We start from the raw sequence: 27,715 nt of genomic DNA on the forward strand, positions 1-27,715 counted from the left end.
TGATTGTAGGTTGTAAAGGATGAACGAAGGATAGGTTGGATGGAGAGGAGAAGGGGGAAGATGAGGAGAAAGGCAGCTTATCTAGGGAGGAGCCGGGGGATCGATGATGCAAGCAGGCATTACATACGGTTACGCCGGCGGATGACCTGTCGATGTCGATCTAGTGGAGAACTGTTTGAGAATGGGGTACCCGATACAGTATGGTATGGTCACCTTGGTCTTGGAAACCCCAAACACACTCAGCATCCACTTGACTATGGTATATCAGATGAGGTATGGATGATATAAGTTGCTTGAATATCTCCCGGGACGAACAGTTTGTCAAAAATAACTAAAGTACCTATAGCAAGGTGGTGCAGGTGGTCGGTCACCATCCCCCGGGTACCTGGCAGTCTCATCTTGCAATAGGTGATAAGCAACCCCCTCGCACGGCCCAGATTCTCCAAGGCAACTCATCCTCCGAAGTCGCGTGCTTTGTACTCGGGTGACTCAGGAGTTAGACCAGTCCCCCTTGTCTTGGACAAGTGTGCCATTTTTGGATGTAACTTTTGCCAATCTGCGGAGAAGCCCATCACATCATAGGACAATCACAGGATCACTTCCAAGCTTCTCCACATCGCTTAGAGCAGCGTCTTATCGCTTATCTTGCCCTATCAGTTATCGCTCGTAATTTTGAAGTTTACTGTTCTTACAATACAACAACAGGGCTGTGTGCATTGTCCAGCCCCTTCGCTCAAAGAACAACTCAGTCACCTGACATCCAACTTTCCCCTTCCCCCGATAGCGGATGACAGAGGCGGCTGAACATTTGAAATGGGGTTCTGCGGATGACGAGTTCTACAAATTCCCCTAACCGCTAGGCTTCCTATCTTGGCACTAGCACTGTCACACACCAATGCAGACCGTTGTACCCGCTATTGAACATTCACAGTCTCTGATGGTCAGACGCCATCGGAGCGGACGTGGATAAGATTTGGCTATGGCTCCGCCGGCTCCCCTCCACCCTCCCTCCCCCTCCGGATCGACCGAACGATTGGCCGAAGAGCTAGCCCCAACCATTGGCCAGCTCAAGAGCATCGGTGCAGGCACCACGATCACTCTGTCCCAGGCTCAGTCGACGACCGAATCTCTTCTCCGCCTACGCCATACCTTCATAGATGATGCACGTCCACGCACTGCCAAAGATGCATTCCGACATCTCCAGGGCTTTCAAACGCTACTGGCGTTGGCAGACCGGGTAGCCGAACTCTACGATCCGGTGCACAAATCCACAGAGGAAAGAAAAAGCCTATTGGGCATTTTTAAAGATGTCCTCGGTGTGTTGGCAGAGGGCCTGAAGGATCATTTTGGCAACAAGCGATATTTTTCTCGAAAGATAGTAGGGGGAGGCATTTCTGCACTGGAGCGAAGTTTGACTGCGCTGGTCAAGAATATAGACACCACTGAGGGTGACGCGCAACATCTCTATGGCGCTATTTTGGCCGCAGCTTTGTGCCAGGAGACAGTGTCGGGTATTTTTGTAACACTCAGCACCAAGTTTCCCCATAATAAGGGCTCTCTGTCCCCAAAAGACGTCCAGGATGCCGTGGATCATTGCATTGGATCAGCTGAGACAGTGGAAGTGCCGGAACTACTTGGACCATTCCTCCGTGTGTGGTTGATTCACTCCTCTTTGTCATCTGGATATGACTTGTTACGCCTCGCCTTGCCCGCATGTCTCTGTCAATTGGCCTCGCAGTCTCGGAGGAACGTCGTAGCCTTGCATGCCACTGGTATGCTCACTTCAATTCTACCTCTCTCATTCGATGGTGCACGGTCAGACAGGGAAAAAACAATTTACCAAGATCTCGCCCAATCTCTCAGCGTCCAGGGAATGAGTAGCTTGGATGATGCTGTCGCCTTATACCGCGGAGCGCATGAGAACCCGCAAGTTCTAAAAGGCCTATTGTCTGCTCTAAAATCCTCCAAGGAACCTCCGTTAATACAGTTCGATATGTCCCGCCATGGGTATTGTTCAGTCGAGTTTGCAACACTCGGTCGACCATTCCCTCCTATCAACTCCTCCGGCTACACTCTTGCAGTATGGGCTCGTTTCGACGAGTTCGATTCCAACACGCATACTACTATATTTGGAGCATTCGATGCAAGCCAAACATGTTTCATTCTTGCCTACCTCGAAAAGGATACGCGAAACTTCATCCTTCAAACTTCCATTCGAGGTTCCCGTCCTAGTGTTCGGTTCAAGTCGGCAAAATTCGAGCTAAATCGCTGGTACCATATTTGTGTTGTTCAAAAGAGACCGAAGCCAATGTCTTCTTCCCGCGCATCTCTTTTCATAGACGGCGAGTTTGTGGAACAACTGAAGATCGAATACCCATCCGTTCCTATAGGCCAATATCCAAGCAAACCATTTCGCGTGCAGGCGTTCTTTGGCACCCCTCAAGACCTGGCAATGCGTCTAGGAAAAGACGTGTCCACTTCCCGATGGTCTCTTGCGAATGGAATCCTTTTTGATGAGGCTTATAGCGACGACATGGTAGCTGTTTTCTACAACCTTGGGCCTCGGTATTATGGGAATTTCCAGGATTGCTTAGGCTCTTTTCAGACTTACAAGGCCTCTGCGACTCTTAACCTGCGGAACGAACATCTTCACCCAGGTAAAGAGGAAGCCTCGGACATTGTCACTGCCATCCGTAAACGAGCGAGTACATTGATTCGTGAAAGCTCGATTTTGATCAATGTCTCATCTGTTGTCGTTCTTGATGACGATGATAGTAACAATGTTGACGAATCACAGTTGATAAAATGTCTCTCGCGGCAAGCTGCCAAGAGTCTGCAACAGCTAACAAAGTCGGGCGGCAATGCCATCGCTGTCAACGGCGCCACTCCGGCTATTAATGACAGCTTAACACAGCCTCAAGGGGTCGGCATCCTGACAGGCGATCCCGTAGTTGCTGTTCCTAGGGCGATGGATGATGCTAGTTGGTGTCTAGGTGGCTGCGCCGCGGTTCATCTAAGCTTGATCAAGGCGGCCAGGACTGCGGAAAGCACTCGAATGGCTGTGGAAGCTCTCTACGAAGCAGTGCAGGACAACTGGAGAAACAGTGAGGCCATGGAAAGAGAGAATGGCTATGGTATTCTTGCTGCCTTATTGCGGGAAAAACTTGGGTTCTACATGGGAAATTCCCCAACCGCGTTCAAAATCCCGGTAGTTAGCACTGACCCCGAGGAGCTGGCTTCCTTGATGCTTGATCTCCTACGTTTGACTCTCGGATTTGTTGGCTATGACTTTGAAACCCCCACTCACTCCATCATCACGAACCCCCTCGCGTACCGTGTTCTGCTCGTGGACATGGACTTCTGGCGGCTCGGAGAATCTCAGGTGATTGGATTGTACTACTCTCAATTCCGGACGTTTGCCGCCGACAGCAACTATCGCCGATTCAACGCCAGGCGTCTTGGTCGTATGCGTGAGTGTGCTTCCTCATGACAATACCATTCTCATCATTCGGGCTGACCATATCAGGTGTCAGCAAAAAGCTACTGGAAACTTTGAAGGGGGGAGAGCTGACCGTAGAGTCTCTCCAGCCTTGCTTATCGGCATTCCGCTCGTTGATGGAGAGCAGTCCTTCTCCCGATCTTCTTCGATCACTATCTTTGTCCATCACGTATGCACTGCATAAGCCAAAGACTCAAACAAATCTCCAGAGAAAAAGGAGCATTCGTTATGTGGCCATGTCGCCTCGACCTGCGTCTGCGAAGTCTGAAAGCAATTTTATCTCCAGCGTGACTTTGGGCATTGAAATGTTACGGCTGTACTCTTCCGTGTTGTGTAACCCGCATGACCCTACGCCATTGAGGAAATTTGCTAAGGCCGTCACAAACAAGGTATGTGGTTGATCATTTGCATTGGAGAGAATTTTGTTTAACCATCTGTGAAGTGGCTACTTTATCTCATGTGCGAGGATGAGCCCGAGGTTGTGATACTTGCAACAAAGATCCTGGCCCGTTTAGTCGTGGTTATTGGCAGTGGATACAGCAAGAAGTTCGCGGAGAAGAGTGGTGGATACATCATTCTAGAACACCGTCTGCAGAGATGGTGGGATGTCCCCGCATTGTGGCCTATCTGCTTTTCTATCCTTTTTGGTGTTGATCATGCCTTGCTGAATCTCGACAAAGCCTTTGACCCGTCTGAGCTGCTCAAAGCTTTCTTGACCGAAAGCGATGTGAAGGTCGTCTTCTCAGACATGTTGCCAGTTATTGTGAATATGTTGAAAAGTGGGGTGCGCAATTTGACCATGGGAAGTGATGCGCAAGAAGACACCCAATGCAACAAGCTTAAATTGAACAGTCTCAAGTTTCCTGGTAGGCTCTCACCACTCACCACTATGGTCTGGTATGGTCTGGCTGACACCGTTTCCAACTGTTAGATGATACTCCCTCAGACCAGAAAATCCATGGGTTTGCCCTGGTCAATTCGGTTGTTCAATTCTTAGAAGAAGCACGTGTCAGGTCACCAAGCTTCCAGGATTTCACTGCGCAATCTACTTACGTGCAGGAGCTACTTTCTGTGCTCTATCCCGTTGTTGTCGGTGCCGATACCGTCAGCCCCAACACAGAACTGAATTTCCGACACAGCGAACTCATCTTCGATGACAGCAACCTGGTACTACGACCGCGCTCTAGTACTAGCAACCCATTGACAGCTTTGCAGACAACTATGGTTGACTCCTTGGGCAGTTCCGATGAAAACACTGGTTCTCTTAGACGTGGGTCATCCTTCATTTTAGTGCCTCCTGATAAATCCAAGCACCAGCCCTCTTCTGCACGGATACGACGGTTCGTGAACCCAAAATTTGTTGGAAATGAAGCTGCCACCAGTCATCCTATCGTCAAGGCAGTCTTCAGGCTTGTGCTGGCTGTCTTCGAAGATCAGCTTTTAGGGCGCAAAGACTTCTCGGGCCTTGGTCTATATCTGAAGACCCCGCCTGGCTTCCCGGAGCACCAGGCGTACTTTAATTCTTGGGTTTTTAATAGTGTGCTTTCAAAATTGCAAGATCTTCCTTTGGTTCAACCAGGTCTGCTTCATGAAACACGAACACTTACGAACCTCGGGCGCTTCGCAACACATTTGACAGAGGCTGTTTACGAAGGCTGGTTCATTAAAGGGGCATCATCTACACTCGAATTCATCGGTACAATTCTGGAGTATCTCCAGCGCCCAGACATATCTCAGTTGAAAAGCATTCGTTTATGTAGCCAGGCTACCGCAACGATTCGCTCGACTCTGTACAAAGTTGTCTTATTTCAGCTGTCAGAAGCAGATGACACCGAAACCGTGATATTGCTAAATCAATTGAACTACTGGCAGGTGGTCCTTCTCTCGGCGGCTGAAACCCAATCGAAACATTTACACCTGCTATGCTATCTGCTGTACACCAAACTAATCAGCACAAATGGTGCTCTCCGCTCAGCTGCTATTCGCTTATGGAGAATCATACTGGTACAAGCACCGGATGAGATAACAGCACTTCTCAGTCATGGACCTGTCTCTCTCCAGCATCGGTTGACTGAGGGATTTGACGCACTTTCGGGAATGGATGACGAATCATTTTTGCAATGGATTGATGACCAGCGCGACGGTCTGGATTCCTTGTTCTTCGCTGTAATCTCTCGATTGTGGGACACCTTCGTCCACGAGGAGAACACAAGCGCCGAAGATTCTGTCAGGTCTCGGATATCGAAGCGTAAAGACAAACTCAGACAATGGGCTCAGATCGAGAAATTCGATGAGGACATGACGCGAAAGCACGAGTCTACTTTGCCACATTGGATCTCAAACATTGCAGCATCCGAGTTTTTGAAGTCTCAACGATTCTCGCAAGATCTTCAGGATAGCACTACTTTCATGTGGTCTGCTTTATCCGACTTACTCCTTGACTTGCGACGACCCGGCGGCCTTCTCGTAGAAGAAAGGGAGCGGAGATGGTGGCTGGACCAGACAGAAGGTCGCAGCCGTATGCGTCTACGTCTGGTTCCAGATGAGTCGGGCGATCGACAGGACTATCAGCCTAAGCGTAAAGCCTCCGAGCCCCCAGCAATCAAAATCGACACCCGTATCCGTGCACTCTCAGAGGGTGAGACTTTGACGGTGCCTCTCCCAGGGGATCCCTCGCCGAACGATGATGCCGACAACAGGAGCCTTATGGAAGATAACTTTGAGCTGATTGACGATCCCAAAATTGAGCTCGAAGACTATGAAGATAGAAACCGGAAGGTGATGCGATCTCTTCAACGTGGCGATCAAGTGCAAAGTGTGTGTAACCTTTCTCGAATTATTGGTCTAGAAGCAGTGGAAGGTATTTCAATAATTGGCAAGGACTGCATCTACATCCTGGATAATTTCTTTCAAAGAGCAGATGGCGAGATTGTGAACGTCTGGCAAGCCCCCAATGAGGAACGAGATCCCTATGTGCGCATGATTTCTGGTCGCGAATCAAATGACCCCCGCTCGCAGGAACATGAGACAAGGAGTTGGAAATGGTCTGATTTGGTCAGCGTTTCCAAGCGTCGCTTCCTGTTCCGCGATGTTGCTCTTGAAATATTCTTTACGGATGGTACCAGCTACTTGTTGACATTGCTTTCGGCTCGAGCTCGAGACGATCTGTACAATCAACTGGCTATCAAGGCACCACAGGTCACCGGAAGCACTGGGCACTCGCGACCAGAAGACGTTTGGCGATTCGAAACACTTCGCAGTCAAGACGATGCACCACAGTCCCTCGGGTCTAAATTTGCTAGTGTCTTTGGTCATCTTCCGGCAAACCCGGCAACGCGAAAATGGGTTAAGGGTGAAATTTCCAACTTTCATTATCTGATGTTGATCAACACATTTGCTGGGCGTACGTTCAACGACTTGACTCAATATCCAGTTTTCCCCTGGGTTCTGGCAGACTATACGAGCGAGGAACTCGATCTTGGAAACCCGGCCACATTCAGAGACCTATCTAAGCCTATGGGTTGTCAAACACCGGAGCGAGAAATGGACTTCCGTGAGCGTTACAATGCTTTTGCTGAGATAGGAGACGACAATTCACCCCCTTTTCATTATGGAACACACTACTCTTCTGCCATGATTGTCAGCTCCTACCTCATTCGGCTTCAACCATTCGTCAAGTCATATCTTCTACTCCAGGGTGGCTCATTCGATCATGCCGATCGCCTATTCTATTCAATCCGCAAGGCATGGCAGTCGGCATCGCGAGGGAACATGACCGACGTTCGAGAGCTTACCCCTGAGTTCTTCTATCTTCCGGAGTTTCTTGTGAACTCCAATCATTATGACTTTGGTCTTCTCCAAAACATGACCACGGCCATTGACTCGGTTGAGTTACCACCTTGGGCAAAAGGCGATCCCAAGATCTTCATTGCGAAGCACCGGGAGGCACTTGAGAGCCCATATGTGTCGAAGAACTTGCATCGCTGGATTGATCTCGTTTTCGGCAGCAAGCAGAAGGGCGAGGCGGCTGTTGAGGCTGCCAATGTCTTCCACCACCTCTCTTACAAAGGTGCCAAAGACTTAGATGCCATCGATGATCCAATGGAACGGTTAGCCACCATTGGCATTATTCACAACTTCGGGCAAACCCCTCACCAAATCTTCCAACGACCTCATGCCCAGAGGGAAGACCAACGACACCGCATACCCCGTCTAGATACTCTTGCAGAATCGCTGACCCAAATGCCGTTGTCTCTTCTTGACATTGAGGAGCGAGTAGTTACCCTCTCGATGAAACAAGACCGTTTGCTGTGTACCTCTGCCCTGAGACTCAACATACCACCGGCCTATGATTACTACATGGAATGGGGATTCTTCGATGGCAGTGTTCGTTTCTATGCCGCCGACACTCGCAAGCTTTTGGGCCACTTTGAGCACCTTCATGTTGGGCAATTGTCTCATGCCAGCTTTGCGGATTCCCGCACCCTTATCACCTGCGGTAGGGATTGTACGATATCATTGTGGACGGTCACCGCAACCTCCAAATCCGTTGATTTGCAGCCCATTGGATCGCTCTTTGGCCATCGAGCTCCAGTCACTGTCCTCGCAGTTTCGCGATCCTTCAGCGCTTTGTTGTCTGCCTCTAATGATGGACAAATTATGCTGTGGGATCTCAATCGACGATCCTTTGTACGACCCCTTCCCGGTGACGGTGCGGTAGATGTATGTTTTCCTGCTCATTTCCACCGCCTTCTATCCTTTACTGACGAATTAGTGTGCTCGAATCAACGATGTCTCTGGAGACATCATGGTTTGTCGTGGCAATCGCTTGACATTATATACCCTCAATGGCGTCTTGTTGGCTGATCAAGCAGTCTGTGAGGCGGCAGACGACCACGTCTTGTCCTGCGTCTTCTACGAGGGAGTGCAGAATGAATGGCTGGATCGTGAATTATTGTTGACAGGCCACACTCGTGGTGTGGTTAATATCTGGAGCAAGAATATTCGCGGGGGCCGCTTTGAGCTAGAGTTGATCCGACAGCTGCATCATACCGACAGCAGTCGCGACAATGGTGCCAATATCAGTGCCGGTATCAGTTGTATTTTGGCTCTCCCCCACGTGGTCTATACGGGGGATGAGGCTGGCCGAGTGGTGCGTTTGATTGTCCCGATTCACATCCAATTGACGAAGCTAACATGGCAATAGTATGAATGGAACTGCATCCAGCGGCGCTGATTCTCTCGGTGCTACTCAAACCCCCTCCATTTCTTTTTGATCTCATGTTCTAAGCCGAAAAATTCAAATTTGCCAGACTATTTCTGGCCTTCAGTCTCTTTCCTTTCCGTTTCACCGTGCACCTCTCGCTTCTTGCCGTTTGTAGGAGTAAAGATGATCTCGATTCTTAGGATTTCCCCTCAAGATAATTCTGCAGGTGACGCACAGGCTGCACTTGTGTTGGATGCAGATCCCTCAACCATGAACATCCTCGAGTCTGCATCAATAATACAACGAGCACAACTAGTGACAGGACACGGGCAACTGCACTGATGAAAGGATAATCGATAGATGAACAGACACATGAGGTGATGTAATAAAACCTCTCTAGCAAGACACACTGTAGACCTTCAGGCAATGAGATATATCTTAATAGCCTGTGGTGTTTGTGGCTCCCTTTTCAAGAAACCTCAATCCATTTGATGATGATTACCCGGTACGGTCGATAGCCAAGTTGTTCAGGAACCAAATTTCTCCACAAGTAGCCGTCGAAATGTATTTATCCGGGCTCCCGGTGAGAATTACAAACACAGATGCCGTAGTGGGCCGTTGTCCGGTCTACCATCCTCCGGCGGTTGGGGGAAGGCGGAGCACTCTGCGCCGGATTTGAGATTGTAGCACATTTGTTCAAGCAAAGTTGATATGAAGTCATATTGGAATTGATCAATTATAGCACATGATGATCGCAAAGTCTCAAGAATACCAATAAATAATTGAAGATGCAATGGCAAAAAATAAGAGGAAGTTGGACTTGTCAAAGGAAGCGCTGTCTGATTTCATTGTGCAGCGTCATTTGCCCCACCATCCCTGAGAAATGGGGCACAGGCCAGGTACTTCCATTTAATATGGTAGCTCCATACTAAACACAAGTACCCGGCAATTGATCTGATTCTGGTCCATGACACCACCCCTCCTTCTTAAACACCGCGCTGTCCGCCACTCTTCTTCTCTCTTCTTCATACTCCCCCTATTCCACTTTCTATACATAAAAAAAATGTCTTCTTCTCTCGAACAGCTTAAGGCCGCTGGCACCGTCGTCGTTTGCGACTCTGGTAAGCCATCGATTCCATCTGGGTTCCAATGAAAACATGCTAACACTAAACTTCTAGGTGACTTCGCCAGTATGTATTCTACCTTTCTCAAAGTGACATCGGACCCAGCGTTGAATGGCTAGCTAACTACAACCACAGCTATTGGCAAGTACAAGCCCCAGGATGCCACCACCAACCCCTCCCTGATTCTCGCGGCTTCCAAGAAGCCTGAGTATGCCGCTCTTATCGACACTGCCGTTGCCTACGGCAAGCAGAAGGGAAAGACCCTCGATGAGCAGGTTGAGGCCACTCTCGACCGTCTCCTCGTTCAGTTCGGAAAGGAGATTCTTAACATCATCCCCGGAAAGGTCTCCACTGAGGTTGACGCCAAGCTGTCCTTCGATACCCAGGCTTCCGTTGATAAGGCTCTCGAGATCATCAAGGTACGTTCACATGTCCACGTGAAGTCACTTTTCGGGGATTTCAAAGCTGATTCTTGCCACTCAGCTTTACGCCGACAATGGTATCTCCAAGGACCGTGTCCTGATCAAGATTGCCTCCACCTACGAGGGCATCAAGGCCGCTCATATCCTCCAGTCCCAGCACGGCATCAACTGCAACCTTACCCTCATGTTCTCTCTGGTTCAGGCCATTGCCGCCGCCGAGGCCGGTGCCTACCTCATCTCTCCCTTTGTTGGTCGCATTCTCGACTGGTTCAAGGCTGCCCACAAGCGCGACTACACCCCCCAGGAGGACCCCGGTGTCAAGTCCGTCCAGGACATCTACAACTACTACAAGAAGTTCGGCTACAACACAATTGTCATGGGTGCCTCTTTCCGCAACGTTGGCGAGATCACCGAGCTGGCTGGTTGTGACTACCTGACCATTTCCCCCAACCTCCTGGAGGACCTCTACAACTCTACCGAGGCCGTGCCCCAGAAGCTCAACCCCGCCGGTGCCGCCAGCCTTGAGATCAAGAAGCGCGAGTACCTTAACAACGAGGCTGATTTCCGTTTCGACTTCAACGAGGAGGCTATGGCTGTTGAGAAGCTCCGTGAAGGTATCTCCAAATTCGCTGCGGATGCCGTCACGCTTAAGGAGCTTCTTGCCCAGAAGATCCAGGCTTAGATTGGGTTCTGATCTTTTAAATGTTTAATTGTAAATTGACGATCTCCCCAAAATTGGAATCGGTTGATACGAATTGATGAAATTGTCCGAAGTGTTATGTTCTCCAGTCTCGGTGTAGAAAAATTAGATTTGGGAGGGTAAACGGCGGAATCTGGTCAACTTGCTTAGATCCCCGTAGCAATGTTTTCCTGCTATGGTGTCATTTCACTTGGGCTTGCTACTTATTTTATTTTTACCCGAGGTTGTGTCAAGTGCTGAATGGGATGGTTAGGATTGTGAGACAGTTGTGCAACAGTGCAAACACACCTTCCATCTTAGTTCTCACCTCCTGCCGCTTTATGATCCCACAGTAAAATTGAGCACGCCCCTGAATAGTTAGCTCCTGATGTTTATGTAAACGTCTTAAGCATGCATAGATCATCCCTAGGTCTAACCCGGGGATGTCCTCCATGTGGGATTCCCTATGGCGCAGGGATCTGCCTATTTTCCCCAATAAATCTCATCTGAATTCCGAGTCTGAACTGAAATATATCGATCTGCTCTCGTCTGTATTGTACATTCCCCTGAATTTGCTAATCTCATAGTATGCCAGCCAGATGATAGGCTCATGTTCGGGGGCCCTACTATCTGTTCAATCGAGGGTTGAGAACCCTCTTGTTCCAACCTTGGATTTATTAGAATCTGTCTTAGGCTCTGAATCAGTTACTGCGCTATCTATGAGCTAAAAACCCCGGGTGGAGGTGGGTGCATCTCACAGGTATATATATTGTTGTAGGCAACCTGATCCCCTCACTGAGTACATGATGGCCTCTGTGCCTGACAGCAGCAAATCATCTTATCTACTTAGCCCTTCAGCTCTACTGATCGACTACACGAGACTCTGTCGTACAACGATCTATGTCATAGATTGATGTGGTGTATATCAGGACTAGCGAGAGAAAGATAAGCCATATACACTGAACTTTATGACCGCTGTCTGTACAGGCATATGTTAGAGAAGAAATAGAGCATGTGGGGCTCTTGGTGTGAAATTCAGACCCGTCACTGTATGCTAGATTCATTAATTTACCACCATAGACGAGCAATCGATTTTCCTCGTTGATCGGCATGCCAATTGTAGGTGTTTTGGACCCAAGACCATTGACAGCCCGGGGGTTTGTGAAGCTGGAAGGGAACAATGTAATCGCAGCGGGCATGGCTTAATCTTGCGTGAGTCCCGCAGTGTTGCCTTTGTAGTGAATCAATCTTACCGTAATCATCCAGAAAAAGATGTTCCTTCAAGTGACCTGCCCAGTAGGGAATTACTGCAGTGCGCTCATACTGGCCATTATTATTGTTCAATTTCCATCGATCATCCTGGTAGTCTTTTGAATCCCCAATGGGGATAAGAAGCTGAGCCGCGCCCTAAGCCGTGTCCGTCCTAAATTTCCTTGTGAGCCACTAATCACCGCGGCATAAATGTGGGGTTCCGAGATCGTGCAGCATCCCATTTAAAAAGTCTCCCACTGTCTTTTAAGTAGTCTAAATTGGCCTCAGTAATGTGGACTGGATTGTTAAACGAGTGGCGCAAAACTCACTCTTCACCACTTCTGCCTTGTCGTTCTCGTCATTTGCCGTGTTGAAGTATGATGTGAGATACCGTTGGGCCACAAATTATTCTTTTAGACGAGGGTTTCGCGGCATAGGAAACGGTTTAGAGACCAGCATTAACCATTGCTCTCCTTTCAGATAGAAACTTTTTGAGCGGGTTCGGTAGGTAATCGGCACAATCGCCCAGTTCGTTTGTGTCTTGTGGATCCTCGCCTTTTGTCTCCACAATCTTTCTGAAGACGAACAAGCCATCGACAGTTAGATCTGCGATGATCGAAGGCATAAGCTATAGCCAGAACGTGAGAATAGATACGATATGCGTTATTGGGACCAATTCCTCCCAGCTCAAGGAACAAGCAGTGCAGAGAACAACGCCGACAGATGACGCCTAGGGACGGTATTATTGTCCGCGTTTGACTCGCGAGATTCGGCTTCAGAAATTAGTGCAATCCTCTTTCTTAGCTTAGCTAAGTAGATATCATCGGAAGATAAGGAGGTAGAATTACTACAACAGCCATCTGCTCAACTAAGACATCAAGTTGGGAGCCAGTGGATTCTGTCGTTAGACCGCAATTTCGAGATGCAGGTATTTAGGTGGGTCAGTTCCGAAGGTGCAGAGCGACCAACGGATGTCTGATTTAGCCTGAATTTAGACTGGCAGAAAATTAGAATATCTGAATTACAATATAATAGATCCCCAAGTACTCCGTACGCAAAGTACCAGAATAGCCTAAAATATGAAGCTATTCGCACCACTTAAAATCCTATTTTTAGCCGAGAGTACTAGATACCAAGAGAGTTTTAAATCTCTTTTCTTTGTGCTCAATTGTTGATCAAGATCAAGGTTCAACTAACCATCACTCCAAAAAAGATAGAGATGGACTTAGTTATTTTACTAAGTTTGATTTATTATCCATACACCTAAAAGGGTGGGAATAGCTTCAAATTCACGGTTTAGGGCTGCTGTGGATAAGACTACTTCTTGCTTCGTACACATCATGGTCCTAAGCGGTGTCGAAGGCGGTCTCCACGTGAGAACTAGTCCCAATTAGATCACAAAACCTTTAAAACTAGGCATCTGACTGTCGATCTGCACCTTCGTAGTCAGTGGTATATACGCGCTGTACGGAGTGGTTGGAGGGGTTGGGTTTGGAAGGATTCAACCTCAGAGGTTACATACCAAGGGAGTACACTGACTCTGTAGCATTTTCACCCACGGAGCAGTGTTTGCCTATTGCTCAATCTAGATTTCCTCTACTAGCTTTACCTTTTTTTTGCTACACCAGATTCCATGGTTGCATCGAGGATTTATACGCCAGAACATCGTAGAGTGCAGGAGGTGTACATGGTGTAGGGCTCGGGATGTTAAACCCGTTTTTAAGTTGTCACTAGATTATGCATATGCGATGAAAGCAATCATTTTTACCCCCAAAATCAAATTTTGCTTGAGTGCGACGTGGAAAACGTTGCTTTTAATTGTGAGTCTCGAAGTAGTCTCGTTATCCCTTAGTGGTAGTACCTTCGTAGATCTTGACGATCATTTAGGGTCTAGAGATTGGCCACGGCCCCGTGAGCCTTCGCCAATGGGGCCGACATGTCGTTGTTCCTTTGAGACATGGAAGAGGCTTGTACAGTAACTGATTATAGGGCAATTTCCGGTACGGAGTACTTCGGTGGTTACAGAGAACACTTCGTCCCGACAGTGTAGCTCCGAACCTAGGGGAATTCGTCCGAATTCGTCTAATCTCCACTCTGCGGCTTTCCAGAATGGTACTTTTTTCCTCCTGCAACTTGATATTTGAAGTTTTTGGTCCATATACCTCAGAACCAACCCATTAACATGGTGATAAGGCATATTTGGCAAAAAAAAAAAGAAAAAAGAGTTCCGCAAAGTAGATTGGCGGCCGAGAGACACTGCCTGAGACCCCTGGGGCCAGTGGGCCAGGAATCCAACTGCGACACTATGTGTAGTGGTCTACTTCAAATTCGGCAGTACGCCGACAAAGCAACTGGGAATGATGAGGAAAAAAAATCATACCAAGTCTTCCATTTGTTGTATACTTGCAATCCCATCTGTGAGTGACCAGATGTTCATTCGCTGTTCGATCCCAAAGCTATCGTTGGCAGTATGGCCTCTATCTACTTGGTCATCCTTCTAGCTGTCCTGGCTCTGGCCGTTGAAGGCTCATCTAAATGTTGGACTTCGGTTCATAATGATACAATCGCCTTCCACAGCAGCGCCCCCATCACCTTCAGCTTTGATTTGAAAACAGCAACCGATTGCCAGAACTGGTGTGGCGAAGTCACTAAATGTCAATCTTGGGTTTACGTCGAATATTCGAACCAGTGTGACCTGCATCGCACCGCAGCTTTGAGCCTTTCGGAGAACATCGGCTTCACTTTTGGCGGGTGTGACTCCATTAATGGAACTCTGCCGGTCGCCACTTTTGCTCCGTCCGCCTTATCTGGCATCGCTGCTGGCATTCGCGTGGAAATGGAGACAGGTTATCCGGTACGCTTCTGATCCTTGTGTTCGCCCCACTCAGGAATACAGCTAACAATGGGGTTGCCTCTTTAGTCCCGGGCAAAGCACTGAGTGGATCACCATATCAATGGCCACCATCACCGAGTTACATCATGATGGGCGTTCTAGTTTGGAAACTCGTGGATGTTGGGTGGGTGTGTCAATTTAGTGTTAGGTTGTGGCTCCGAACAAGCCGGATGCAAGATCTTTGTGTTCGGTGTATGAATGACTTCCATATATTTTTAGTCAAGAAAAAAAAACCATCCCCAACAAACTAATGCAAGTTTTGAATGAACAGGCCACTAAATTGCAAGGTGGACTAGAGATAGAGGTATTGTGTCTCAATCACTCCAAACTAAGAATATGTGAAAAGATCCAACACTCGATAGAGTAACTTCGACACTAAGAACCTGTTTCTCATCATCACTACAGACCTCTAGACTTAGAATCAACCATTAAGTGTCTTTCTCAAGACATTAAAGAGAAGCCCTATTGACGCGGTTTGGGGTTCAACCCTTGATTGGCACACTCCTGTGTCGATTTTGATTTTCTCGAGGACTTGTGGTGCGCTCTAGTGATTTTTCGTTCGGGTGCTGAACCGCAGATGCTAGTGGTATACACCATAAAAGACAACATCGGCCTGATGCGCCAAGCAATTGGTTCCTCGCTCAGGCAAGTTAAGCAAATGTACGGAGTACTTTGTAAATAGTAAGATTGATCATGATCCACTTGGTGGGTCAATACTTTAGTTGGAGACCGGCCTGTAACTTTGCAACGGCGTTATACTCTACACAAGGAAATTCGGTGAAGTGAGGGCTCGCTACTGGATCAGACGGTGGCGATGCATTCTCCAACCTATCCCCGCTTTTCCTGACTCGATGGAGGTGTTGCGAAAAAGAAAAATTCTCTCATTCTGGCATGATATCAGTGGGGCCGAACTAATGGAATTTTTTGGTTGTCAAAACGCGAGGGTCATCCCGAGATGTTGAGCTTCAATGCCTCCTTTCCGATAGTCCCGAGTTGCCAGCACTAGCCATGATAGTATTCCTGACGTGTGTTGCGGTGGTTCTGCTGACCTGCCGAGTGCAGGCAGCATCTGTTTTTGCTCACTTCATGGTAAGTAGTGATTCTCGTGAATTATCTACGACATTAACAGAGTGAACAGATAATCAACTCGGCCAACTACACGTTTGAAGATTGGTCGAACGACATGAAACTGGCGCAGGATGCGCACATTGATGCCTTTGCGTTGAACATGGCCTACAATGATTTGACAAACATGAAGGCTCTCCCTGTCGCATTTTCAGCGGCAGAAAGTGTCGGCTTCAAACTTTTCTTCTCGTTCGACTATAGTGGAAACGGCAATTGGCCAAAGAGCGATCTCATTAACCTGATTAATCACTATAGCGCACACTCTTCGTACTTCTTCTACCAAGGAAAAGCATTCGTATCCACATTTGAGGGCTCAGGTCGTGCTGATGATTGGCCTTCGATCAAGTCTGAGACCGGTTGCTTTTTTATCCCAAGCTGGTCTTCCATTGGCGCCAAACCCTCTGTTGAAACTGGAGTCGTTGATGGTCTTTTCAGTTGGGCCGGATGGCCCTGGGGTCCACAGAATATGGACACCTATACTGACGCTTCTTACCTTCAATATCTGGCTGGTATGCCTTATATGATGCCCGTTTCTCCGTGGTTCTATACTAACCTGCCTGGGTACAAGAAGAACTGGATGTGGCGAGGAGACCATCTGTGGCACGATCGTTGGCAGGAGGTGCTCTTTGTGCAGCCTGAGTTTGTGGAAATCATCTCATGGAATGATTACGGCGAGTCTCACTATATTGGCCCTCTTCATGAAAAATCCATGGAGGCATTCGAAATTGGAGAGGCACCGTTCAACTATGCGACTGACATGCCCCATGATGGCTGGCGACTACAACTTCCCTTTTGGATTGACATGTACAAGCAAGGAACGGCCAACATCACGGAAGAAAGTATCGTCTCCTGGTATCGATTGAGCCCTGGGGCAGCCTGTGGCGGTGGAGGCACCAGTGGAAACACAGCGCAACAGCTGCAGATTGAATTCCCGCCGGCTGAACTGGCCCAGGATCGCGTTTTCTACTCCGCCCTGCTTGGCTCATTTTCTGGAGTCGTTGTTTCTATTGGAGGATCAGCTCAAAATGCTACGTGGACAGTAGTTCCAGACGATGATATCGGCGTGTATCACGGCAGTCAGGCCTTTGATGGTCGCACTGGAGCTGTGACTGTGTCTTTGATACGCGACAATGTTACAACCACCACAATTAAGGGCGAGTCCATCTCGGCCAGTTGCCGCCATGGAGTTCAGAACTGGAACGCCTGGGTTGGCAGTGCAACAGGCGACAAGGTATCAGTCAGGCCCAGGTTCGAAATCTCTGACCAATTGTGCAAGAATGGCACTGGTGCCTATAACTTTGCTGGTCTTTGTGAGTTTTCTTGCACATACGGCTATTGTCCACTTGGAGCCTGTACATGCACGAAAATGGGTCAGGGATTGAAGCTGCCCAACCATACCGGAGTGGCCAGATACCCAATTGCTGGCGAAAGAGCCATTTACAGTGGACTTTGTGCCTTCAACTGCAATCTGGGCTACTGTCCATTCTCAACATGCGGCACTGAGGATATGCGTTTGGTTAGACCAAATGTCTCCCCATTTCTTCCTCCGGCTTGTACATCAGGAACTGGGAAGGGTAACCTTGCTGGTCTCTGTGATTTTAGCTGTGCACATGGCTTTTGTCCAAGGAATGCATGCACCTGCACTGGTCAAGGTGCAGTGAATATCATGGCTCCTACAACCAATAAAACTGGAGCGGCTGCCCCAGGGCAGGATGCTGCCGTCTATGGGCCCATTTGTGAATACACTTGTCAACGTGGATACTGCCCTGAAGAGGCCTGCGTGGAACAGTTGGACTTCGGTGGATCAGGTTCAGGTTGGCGATGGTGATGGTTAAATTGCACCTTCCATATGGGATGAGCCTTCACCATCAATTCAATACCAACCTCCATGCTCCCTCATCATACCTCCGCCACCTATTGATTCTCCACCCACTATCTCCATTCCACCATGGACTACCCCGATCACCCAAAGTTCCTTGACTGCCGGAACATCAACTGATAAAGTTGGAATTACAACCACTGTTCTCGGATATGACATAACCACGTTTCTTGTCGCCATATCTTTCTCAGAATGTAAGACAACCGTCCACCTTCACCTTATAGAACCTCTGACCAACCCATGTTTTAGCGGTGAGCACCGAATTTCTCGTGTGGGGAGTATTGACCAAAGTCAGCCAAATTGCCCTTCTACTGTGGAGATGACAAGTAGCATTACCTTACCCCACATGATATACGTGCTATCTCCATTTAGATCATCTCCCGCCTCCCTACCCCTGGTCCCAGACGACCAAAGACGCTCACATCAATAGGAGCACAACCAGGACCACTTCGTCCCCTAGTGCTGGAAACCCTTCCATCGGCAAAGGCATCAAGGGCAGCTGTTATGGCTCCGCTCCATTCTGCCATAGATCTTATATCATTCCCCCCGACTTCTGTTTATCTGGTGGCGGTCTGCCACTTGTCATGCTGGCAGCGGTGACAACGGAACATGCAAATATGCTTGGACTAACCAGTTCAAAGTCATGTATTGTCTTTGGTAGGGTTTAGAAAGGGTTGAGGGATCGTATTAAAGCTCAAATAATTGAATAAAACATTCGAATAATACGACCATGCACATATAAGGTCTTGGAATCCCCGTGGCCAGAACACAATTTCTTGATGCGATGAGGTAGTCTGAGGATACTATCAACGAACTAAACATAGTATAAATTCGAAACAGTCCGTAGGGCTGTTCCACAAAAGGTACAGTCCATGGTGGTCTAAGCGCCAAACATCGTGCTCGATGTTTAGTCATATAGCACATGACTGGCTCAACTCGGCTGAGCTCATGCTGGGATTTACTCTGTGGGAGCCCAGGACTGAGTGCCCTCCTTAGAGCGGCGGTAGCTCAAATGGGAAAACCCCGCAGGGAAAAAATCCGGAACGTCGACGGGTCCATGTGGTCCATAGTTGCATAAATAACATACGTATGTACGTATCTACGGAGAAGAAACAATCACCAGAAGATGTATAGATATTAAATGTACATAACAGTGATGTTGCATTTGTTTGCACAGAAGAAGAATCTACAACATATTTGAAAATTCTGAAGTGTTCACAATGATATTAAAAATTATGTCATTTCCCGAGCTCCGACTTGCTCCCCACTTAGGAAGGTGGGGGATGTATTGCTGAGGTATTAGGTACCAGGTACTGGTGTACCTATTCAATTTAATACTGAAATGTATGTACCTAGTACTTTGCTGATACAAGTGTAGAGTCACGTCAACATCATCCGCCTTTTTATCTTCGTCCGCCCACTTCCTCTCCTCTTCCTTCACAATACCCGTTTCTTCCATCTCCAATCTAAAACATTTAAAGACTATCAAAATGGTTAAGGCTGGTAAGTAGGTTCCATTGCTGGTTCTCTCTGGGCCATACATAAGATCCTCAGCTCCCAAGTTCCCCACGATATGTGTGGCAAGGGGACCTTGGGTGTGAGCAGATTTGAGCACCTTGTGACCCAGATCCCAAATCCGGGCCTATCGGCTTGCATCCTCGACCTAGCTCTCCACTGCTCAGTCTGGATATCAGCCAATGCCCCTGGGACAAGGCTGCGGATCATCGCTGCTCATTTGCTAGGAGCGCGGCATTTTGATCCTGCGCCAGTGCGGTACCACCCGTTGCTGAGGCTGAGATCAGATCCCAGGGACCCGAAGATCCAGTAACCGGCATGCCGGGCATCCCTCGATAAGCCTTCTAGAACATTTAATTGACCACTTTTGTTTCCTTGCAGTTGCTGTCCTCCGTGGTGACGCCAAGGTCGCCGGCACCGTCACCTTCGAGCAGGCATCCGAGAGTGCTCCTACCACCATCTCCTGGAACATCACCGGCCACGACGCCAACGCCGAACGTGCTTTCCACGTTCACCAGTTTGGTGACAACACCAACGGCTGCACCTCCGCTGGCCCTCACTGTATGTCACTCAAGGATGGGCTAAAGATAAAGAGAAAGGATCGAAAATTGATCGCTTCTAGTCAACCCCTTCGGCAAGAACCACGGTGCTCCCACTGACACCGACCGTCACGTCGGTGACCTTGGCAACTTCAAGACCGATGCCGAGGGTAACGCCAACGGCTCCAAGGAGGACAGCCTTATCAAGCTGATTGGTGCCGAGTCCGTCCTGGGCGTGAGTTTATCACTGGTATCTGACATTGCCGATACAGATTGCTAACTTAACTTAGCGCACTCTGGTCGTCCACGCCGGAACTGATGACCTTGGCAAGGGTGGTAACGAGGAGTCCAAGAAGACCGGTAACGCCGGTCCCCGCCCTGCTTGTGGTAAGTGCATGAAAGCGTGCTCTAGTAGGGATGACGGCTAACAAGGTAATTCAAGGTGTCATTGGTATTGCCGCATAAATATGTAGCCTTATCTATTGCCTTTTGAAACCTTGACTTTGATGTCCCCGTAATTGGGGGAGGGAAAAATGCAGGATACTCCGACTAGGATACATGAATGAATGCCAATTTGACATGTTTATATTTGGATGTCTGTCAACATTGATGGAATTTATAGCTTCGATGCTTTGTAGACTTCAGTAGGAGCTCGGATCGCCTGACCGCTTTTCCCCACAAGTCCAAGCACCGGCCACGTTTCCCCTCAGGACAATCTGCTCTCAACTACTTTTTCTCCTCCTTGTGTTTCCTTTAATTCTGGTTCTGTCTTCAATCTCATCACAATTGTTAATGTGGTAGTGGAGACTGTCTCATTCAGCATGCCTTTCGAAGCCCGGGTCAAGTCCGTCCTGTCCGGTGACACGGTCGTGCTGTCACATATCACCAACCCTTCACAAGAACGTATCCTGAGTCTGGCATATGTTTCTGCTCCAAGATTAAGGAGAGAGGGTGATGAGGTAGGTGCATTGTTGAATTAATTGCCTGTTGATTGCACCATTGAAAGACCAGATTGTTGCTTGCTGGGTCCAAATGTTCTTTCTGGTCCATGCTAGCTACGCACATCACTGAATAAGATGACAATGACCGAAGGATAAGAGATGAAAAGAGACTATACTAATGCAAACAATTTATCATAGGCATACGCCTTCCAATCCCGCGAATTCCTCCGCGAGCTCCTTGTCGGCAAAGTCATCCAGTTCCACGTTGTGTACACAATCCCCACCGGTGCAAAGCGCGACTATGGTACCATCAAACTGCCCGGTTTTGACGCCTCATTGCCCGACATCAGTGTGCAGGAGGGCTGGACACGTGTCCGTGAAGAGGCAGGCAAGCGCGCAGATGAATCCGAGGAGACCGTTGCACTCCTGGAACGCCTACGGGCATTGGAATCCCTCGCACGGGACGAGGGAAAGGGAACTTGGGCCAGTGGTGACGATGCCCATATCGATACTACCTACGAACTGACTGGCACTCGTGATCTGGTGAAGCGTAACTTGGGCCAACAGCTGGAGGGTATCATCGAGAAGGTCCTGAACGGTGACCGGGTTGTGCTGCGCTTGCTGCTCAAGCCGCAGGAGCACATTCAGACTGTCATTGCCATTGCTGGTGTCAGGGCACCATCCGCTAAGCGCACAACTGCGGATGGCAAGGAGACCGCGGCTGAGCCGTTTGGTGATGAGGCGCAACAGTTTGTTGAAGAGCGATTGTTGCAGCGTAAGGTCAAGGTTTCTCTACTTGGTGTTACGCCGCAGGGACAAATTGTTGCCACTCTCCTTCACCCCAACGGAAATATCTCTCGGTTCCTTCTGGAGGCTGGTCTGGCCCGCTGCCAGGATCACCACTCCACGCTTTTGGGTGCAGACATGGCACTTCTGCGCCAGGCGGAACTTACAGCGAAGGGTAACCGCAAGGGATTGTGGGTTAGCCACACGGGACCTACAACCGCTGGTGCTGCAGCTGTGGACTACGTTGTCACCCGTGTTTTGAATGCGGACACCCTCTTCATCCGCAATAAGGCTGGCCAGGAGAAGAAGGTCAGCCTCGCCAGTATCCGTCAGCCAAAGCCCTCCGACCCCAAGCAGGCTCCCTATGCTGCTGAGGCTAAGGAGTACTTGCGCAAGCGGGTAATCGCCAAGCATGTCTTGGTCACCGTGAACGGCAAGAAGCCTGCCAATGAGGGCTACGAGGAGCGTGAGGTGGCTACTGTTGTGCAGGGCAACACCAACGTTGGGTTGGCTCTTGTAGAGGCTGGTTACTCCTCTGTAATTCGCCACCGCATGGACGACGCTGACCGGTCGCCCGACTACGATGCACTGCTCGCTGCTGAGGCTAATGCCCAGAAGGAAGGCCGTGGAATGTGGTCTTCCAAGGCTCCCAAGGCGAAGCAGGTGGTAGACTATTCAGAGAGCGTGCAAAAGGCCAAGCTGGAGCTTGGTATCTTGCAGCGTCAAAAGCGTGTCCCGGCTGTCGTCGACTTTGTTAAGTCTGGTTCTCGCTTCACTGTTCTAGTTCCTCGCGATAACGCCAAATTGACTCTCGTCCTTTCCGGCATCCGCGCCCCTCGCTCTTCCCGCGGACCCAGCGATGCCGGTGAGCCTTTCGGCCAGGAGGCCCACGATCTTGCCAACCGCCGCTGCATGCAGCGCGACGTTGAGATTGACGTTGAGACCATTGACAAGGTTGGCGGTTTCATCGGCAGCCTGTACATCAACAAGGAGAACTTCACAACTGTTTTGCTGGAGGAGGGTTTCGCCACCGTCCATGCATACTCGGCTGAGCAGTCTGGTCACGCCAACGAGTATTTCGCTGCTGAACAGCGGGCCAAGGACGCCCGAAAGGGCCTGTGGCACGACTGGGATCCTGCGAAGGAGGCTGCCGAAGCTGAGGAAGCCGAGGCTGCTAATGGCGCCGGAACTGGCACTGAGAGCGATGCCGTCCCCGCTCAGCGTCGCAAGGACTATCGCGACGTAATGGTTACCTACATTGACCCTACTTCCGCAAAGCTTAAGCTGCAGCAGATCGGCACCGGTACCAACGCGCTCACTGAGCTGATGAGCGCTTTCCGCAAGTTCCACATTAACAAGGCCAACGACACCCGGCTCCCTGGCCCTCCCAAGGCTGGCGACTGGGTTGCAGCGCAATTCACCGAAGACGGCGACTGGTACCGTGCTAAGGTGCGTCGCAACGACCGCGAGAAGGAGCAGGCTGAGGTGCTCTACATCGACTTCGGCAACTCCGAGACTCTGCCATGGGCATCGCTCCGCCCTCTCACTCAACCCCAATTCTCTGCTCAGACCCTCCGCCCCCAGGCCATTGATGCAGTCCTCTCTCTTCTGCAGTTCCCCACTTCCGAGGATTACCTTGAGGATGCCGTCGGCTTCATCGGCGACCAGGCTTTCGATCGTCAGCTCGTCGCAAACGTTGATCATATTGACCAGGACGGCACCCTGCACGTCACTCTCCTCGACCCTGCTGCGTCCAAGAACTTGGACAACAGTATCAACGCTGACATTATTCAAGAGGGTTTGGCCATGGTACCCCGCAAGCTGAAGGCGTGGGAGCGTGCCTCCGTCGATACCCTCTCCAACCTTCGCACGCTCGAGGATGAGGCCAAGGCTGAGCGCCGTGGTATGTGGGAGTATGGTGATCTGACCGAGGACTAGTTTCATGTTTTTTATTTGAATTTGAATTTTGGGCTGCATGAGGGTGATCTGTACAGATATTGTTGGGGTTGGTCTTATGATTAGCATCTGGCTGTGCTGCGTACACTGAGATATGGGTGCTTGGTTTAATTTAGGCTGGAATTTCATTGCATTACAACGTTTTTTTTAAATGTCTTTCCACATCCAAAACACTACGAAATGACATGTTTAGCTTCATTTGGAGGGCATCAGGGCTGGGCTACCTTGGTTGAACCTGCCAGTGAGCTTCGTTGATCAATGGATCTGCAATGTATTTTGGCAGATGTGATCTTAACGACGTTCGACAAGAGAAATGTAAGTTTCATCCAAAATATGTGATGGAGAGACGTATCACATCTACTCAACCCCAGAAAGCACCAACCCCGGGACCTAACACCGTCGTATTTATTTCACCGCCTCCTTCCCTCCGCCACCTCCGAGATCTGTTTTATAAAGTTGATCTCTTCTTCAAAAAAAAAAGTAAACAAACTTAGGAAATAAGAGTTCACTATGCTTTGGGGCAACAAAACTCCGCAGGACTCCGAACAAGATCTGGCGCGCACCGATTCGCTTAAGAACGATCCCGCCGCTTCCGCCTCACAAGCTTCTGGCACCGCATGGCTTGCCGGACACTTGCACCACCTTACACCGGAGCAGGAGAGGAAGTTGGAGGAGTTTAAGGCAATTTGCGCTCAGCGGAAATACTATACTCCTGCTGTGGAACAAGCAGACGGCGTCGAGGCGAAACCCGCCAGCCAGGACGATGCGACTTTACTGTATGTGGCGCGTCAACGCTAGAACCCAACATAGCCAGAAATGGTCAGATCAAACAAAATGATCGAGTGCTGATTTTGGTTCTTTGCGCAGGCGATTCCTTCGAGCTCGCAAGTTTGATGTCGAGGGCGCATGGGCTCAATTCAAGGACACCGAAGACTGGCGCAAAGACAACGCCATCGAGAAGCTATATGAGAATATCAGCGTGGACTCATACGAGGCCACTCGACGGATGGTGCGCTTAATCATCCCTTGCGAACGAATAACCAGATCTCGTGCTGACGTCTACTACCTTTACAGTACCCTCAATGGACAGGCCGTCGCGATCGCCGCGGAATCCCTGTCTACGTCTTCCAGATCCGCCACCTGAACAACAAGGCTGTCGCCGCTTACCACTCCACCATGACTAGCGGTACACCTGAAACTCACAAATCATCTAGAGTCCCTGCGCGCTTGTTGAATCTCTTCGCTTTGTATGAGAACCTCCTCCGGTTCGTGATGCCGCTCGCATCCGCGCTGCCACGTCCTAACCCGGAGACGCCTATCGTGACGTCGACCAACATCGTAGATGTCAGCGGTGTTGGGCTGAAGCAGTTCTGGAACTTGAAGAGTCATATGCAGGATGCTAGTGTTTTGGCTACGGCGCATTACCCCGAGACCTTGGACCGGATCTTTGTATGTTATTCAATCCCCATTTAATCCGCTCGGAGAGCTTCTGCCGTTGATTGCGAGATCGTGGAACTAACTCTCTGTTAGATTATCGGAGCACCATCATTCTTCCCAACCGTCTGGGGCTGGGTCAAGCGCTGGTTCGACCCAGGCACCACCTCTAAGATCTTCATTCTCTCCGCTGCAGAGGTTGAGCCCACTCTCAATACCTTTATGGAGCCATCCAGCATCCCCAAGTCATACGGTGGTGATCTGGACTGGTCGTGGGGCGATATGCCCAACTTGGACGATCCCAGCCGTGAACTGCTCCGAGGCATCGTGCAACCGCCCGCCGACGGCCAAACGCGAAAGGACATCCTCAAGGGCCCTATATTGTTCAATGGTGATCACCTCCAAGTGCTGGGCACTGTTGGTGGAAAGGTGCGGAGGGAAGTAGTCCCTATCCCGAAGACATAGCTTTCGGTCGTGCCATAGGCTAAATCCACGGACTCCGCAGAGAAGGTGGTGGCTAAAGATGCAGGGGCTGAAGTTGACGATGGTGAGAAAGCTGTTGATAACGTGGCAGCCAAGCTCAACATTATCTGCGGATGAGACAAAGAATAGTGTTGCACATAGAGCACATAGATGGAAAGGCAGCGGGAATAAATGTGTTAGAATTTGTGGTTGGACATACCATTTGCGATCTGATATAGCACAGTGTAGTGCAGATCTCATCACGAAGGCATACTTCTCTTCTATGTGTCTTGTTCGTGGATCTATCTCCCTGGTGTAGATCTCAAAGTGGGGAATTGCAGTTCCATACCCCGCCACTATGGCGAGGCAAGCCGAAGGGAAGAGACCAGTAGTGAAGGGCTGATATAGAAAGGGGTATTATGCTATCCATGCCCCAAGTACTCCTAATAAGATCGAAACCCTGACTAGTTTCACCATTGCTAGACTTCCCAATACGGTATCACCTGTGGTCATTATTCCACCTAGCAATCAGATCACCTCACATCTCCCACCCACTCGGCCACCCAGGGAGGATTTCCGCAGACTATATTGAGCCATAATCAAGTAGACCACGTAGGCATCATTGAGTCAAGCTATCTTTCACTTCGTATTCACGATTTCACACCCAATTGGAGTCTGCTCTCTGGTCCGTGCGACTGAAAATGTCAGAAAATGGCACTTGGATTGATGTATAGTCAACGAGTAAAGTTGGCCGCTAATGTGACCTCTAACTAGAGAATTTAGTAAGTTTGACTTTATATGAACATAAGGGATGTTGTATTCAAGATCAAACTACGTTGAACTTCAAGATGTTTTTAACATCTCTTTCCTTCTTCTCGGGCTTATGCTTAGAACGATCGAAGGCGATGTGCGTCTAGTAGCTTTGTAAACATTTCCCAAGTGACCAGATCATTCTTGAGCGTCAGATTATAGATCGTACAGAAACTCATGAGGATTCAAGCTGACCAACTAAGAATAAGGGCTTTGGTTGACCACATGACTTGGTAGGTCCATGCAGGGCAACGTCTCCACATCACATCTAGATGGCCGAACCCGTTGAACATCTAGAATCAGGTCTTGAGTACCCAAAGAAACAAGCAGATCTACTGGTGAAGGCCATTGTATCATGGCATCATCCCCCGAATCAGCCCGAGACACGAACATGAGGCAACCATGTTGAGCCCAGTCAACGCGCTAAAACGGGCATTTTGTTGGGAACGACTTCAAGACGAGAGATGATCGATATAATATTCCAATGCAGTCAACTCCCCGAAACTTTTTTTTTTGGGGAGCATGACAGAAATGAGTTTTCTTCACATGTACCGATCGTCGCCAATGGCCGAACAACTGGAAAGGATTGACATTAAGCACAAGCACTTGAAATTTTACCAATCCACCCATGCCTGAGGGGAGATTGAAGTGTACACTCCGATGATACCTTATAAAAAAAAAACCAGGCCTGGATCGTAAATGCTAAGGACTCCATGAAGTCTACCTGGCACCAAGCCCGCTCAAAATGGACTTTCTTCCATCGGCTCTACGAACTACTCGGCATACGGCCCCGCCTTTAAAGCCATCGACATCCAGAAAAAAACACGCTCTCCGTTGGCTAGGCCATCAGCACGGCTTCTTGGACGGCGACAAGCATGCCCGCGATGGCGTCCCGGACGTCGGCGTCGCAAAGGTCATCCGCTCACTCATGTCGGCAAGTACCATGTTCACCGTCTTCATCGCATACCACACAACACACCCACTCTTAACTATCACCTTCCTCTCGCTGTCCCTCGAAGCAGGGCTGTTCTATATCATCTTCGAATTCTGGTTCTACTGGTAACACCGACGGATGCATGATGTGATTGTTGATGTTAGCTGCTCTTCTTTTCTTTTACTGTACTGTTTGGTCCACTATATCCTTTGGATATTATGCCTATGAACGAATGGAGTGTTCCTTATGACCAATGACTT

General features: G+C 49.2%; 8 protein-coding genes across 8 annotated transcripts; all 8 read left to right on the forward strand.

Annotated features, from left to right (window-relative positions):
• Positions 1 to 979: 979 nt before the first annotated feature.
• Positions 980 to 8,735, forward strand: Pdw03_7370 (Concanavalin A-like lectin/glucanase, subgroup; the record flags this gene model as incomplete). The annotated part of the gene is made up of 6 exons (XM_014678477.1): positions 980 to 3,470; positions 3,527 to 3,888; positions 3,942 to 4,365; positions 4,431 to 8,221; positions 8,274 to 8,651; positions 8,706 to 8,735. The coding sequence occupies 6 exons, from the start codon at positions 980 to 982 to the stop codon at positions 8,733 to 8,735; spliced, it is 7,476 nt and encodes a 2,491-aa protein (XP_014533963.1).
• Positions 8,736 to 9,768: 1,033 nt separating this feature from the next.
• On the forward strand, positions 9,769 to 10,933 carry Pdw03_7371 (Transaldolase; the record flags this gene model as incomplete). The annotated part of the gene is made up of 4 exons (XM_014678475.1): positions 9,769 to 9,826; positions 9,884 to 9,895; positions 9,965 to 10,248; positions 10,313 to 10,933. 4 exons carry the CDS (start codon positions 9,769 to 9,771, stop codon positions 10,931 to 10,933), a joined length of 975 nt encoding a protein of 324 aa, XP_014533961.1.
• A 3,718-nt stretch (positions 10,934 to 14,651) lies between these two features.
• Pdw03_7372 (PAN-1 domain) lies at positions 14,652 to 15,119 on the forward strand (the record flags this gene model as incomplete). The annotated part of the gene is made up of 2 exons (XM_066101635.1): positions 14,652 to 15,035; positions 15,102 to 15,119. 2 exons carry the CDS (start codon positions 14,652 to 14,654, stop codon positions 15,117 to 15,119), a joined length of 402 nt encoding a protein of 133 aa, XP_065956718.1.
• Positions 15,120 to 16,082: 963 nt separating this feature from the next.
• On the forward strand, positions 16,083 to 17,702 carry Pdw03_7373 (Alpha-1,3-glucanase, putative; the record flags this gene model as incomplete). Its single annotated transcript, XM_066101636.1, has 3 exons — positions 16,083 to 16,163; positions 16,213 to 17,509; positions 17,575 to 17,702. 3 exons carry the CDS (start codon positions 16,083 to 16,085, stop codon positions 17,700 to 17,702), a joined length of 1,506 nt encoding a protein of 501 aa, XP_065956719.1.
• A 1,866-nt stretch (positions 17,703 to 19,568) lies between these two features.
• Positions 19,569 to 20,597, forward strand: Pdw03_7374 (Superoxide dismutase; the record flags this gene model as incomplete). The annotated part of the gene is made up of 5 exons (XM_014678472.2): positions 19,569 to 19,581; positions 19,975 to 20,154; positions 20,216 to 20,367; positions 20,423 to 20,519; positions 20,575 to 20,597. The coding sequence occupies 5 exons, from the start codon at positions 19,569 to 19,571 to the stop codon at positions 20,595 to 20,597; spliced, it is 465 nt and encodes a 154-aa protein (XP_014533958.2).
• A 356-nt stretch (positions 20,598 to 20,953) lies between these two features.
• Pdw03_7375 (Transcription factor (Snd1/p100), putative) lies at positions 20,954 to 23,797 on the forward strand (the record flags this gene model as incomplete). Its single annotated transcript, XM_066101637.1, has 2 exons — positions 20,954 to 21,091; positions 21,272 to 23,797. The coding sequence occupies 2 exons, from the start codon at positions 20,954 to 20,956 to the stop codon at positions 23,795 to 23,797; spliced, it is 2,664 nt and encodes an 887-aa protein (XP_065956720.1).
• Positions 23,798 to 24,325: 528 nt separating this feature from the next.
• On the forward strand, positions 24,326 to 25,849 carry Pdw03_7376 (Phosphatidylinositol transporter, putative; the record flags this gene model as incomplete). The annotated part of the gene is made up of 5 exons (XM_014678471.1): positions 24,326 to 24,591; positions 24,683 to 24,824; positions 24,890 to 25,264; positions 25,346 to 25,678; positions 25,733 to 25,849. The coding sequence occupies 5 exons, from the start codon at positions 24,326 to 24,328 to the stop codon at positions 25,847 to 25,849; spliced, it is 1,233 nt and encodes a 410-aa protein (XP_014533957.1).
• Positions 25,850 to 27,266: 1,417 nt separating this feature from the next.
• On the forward strand, positions 27,267 to 27,584 carry Pdw03_7377 (Fatty acid hydroxylase; the record flags this gene model as incomplete). The annotated part of the gene is made up of 1 exon (XM_014678470.1): positions 27,267 to 27,584. One exon carries the CDS (start codon positions 27,267 to 27,269, stop codon positions 27,582 to 27,584), a length of 318 nt encoding a protein of 105 aa, XP_014533956.1.
• Between the last annotated feature and the right edge of the window lie 131 nt (positions 27,585 to 27,715).

This window comes from Penicillium digitatum, chromosome 2 (assembly GCF_016767815.1).
Source record: "Penicillium digitatum chromosome 2, complete sequence".
Classification (NCBI taxonomy): domain Eukaryota; kingdom Fungi; phylum Ascomycota; class Eurotiomycetes; order Eurotiales; family Aspergillaceae; genus Penicillium; species Penicillium digitatum.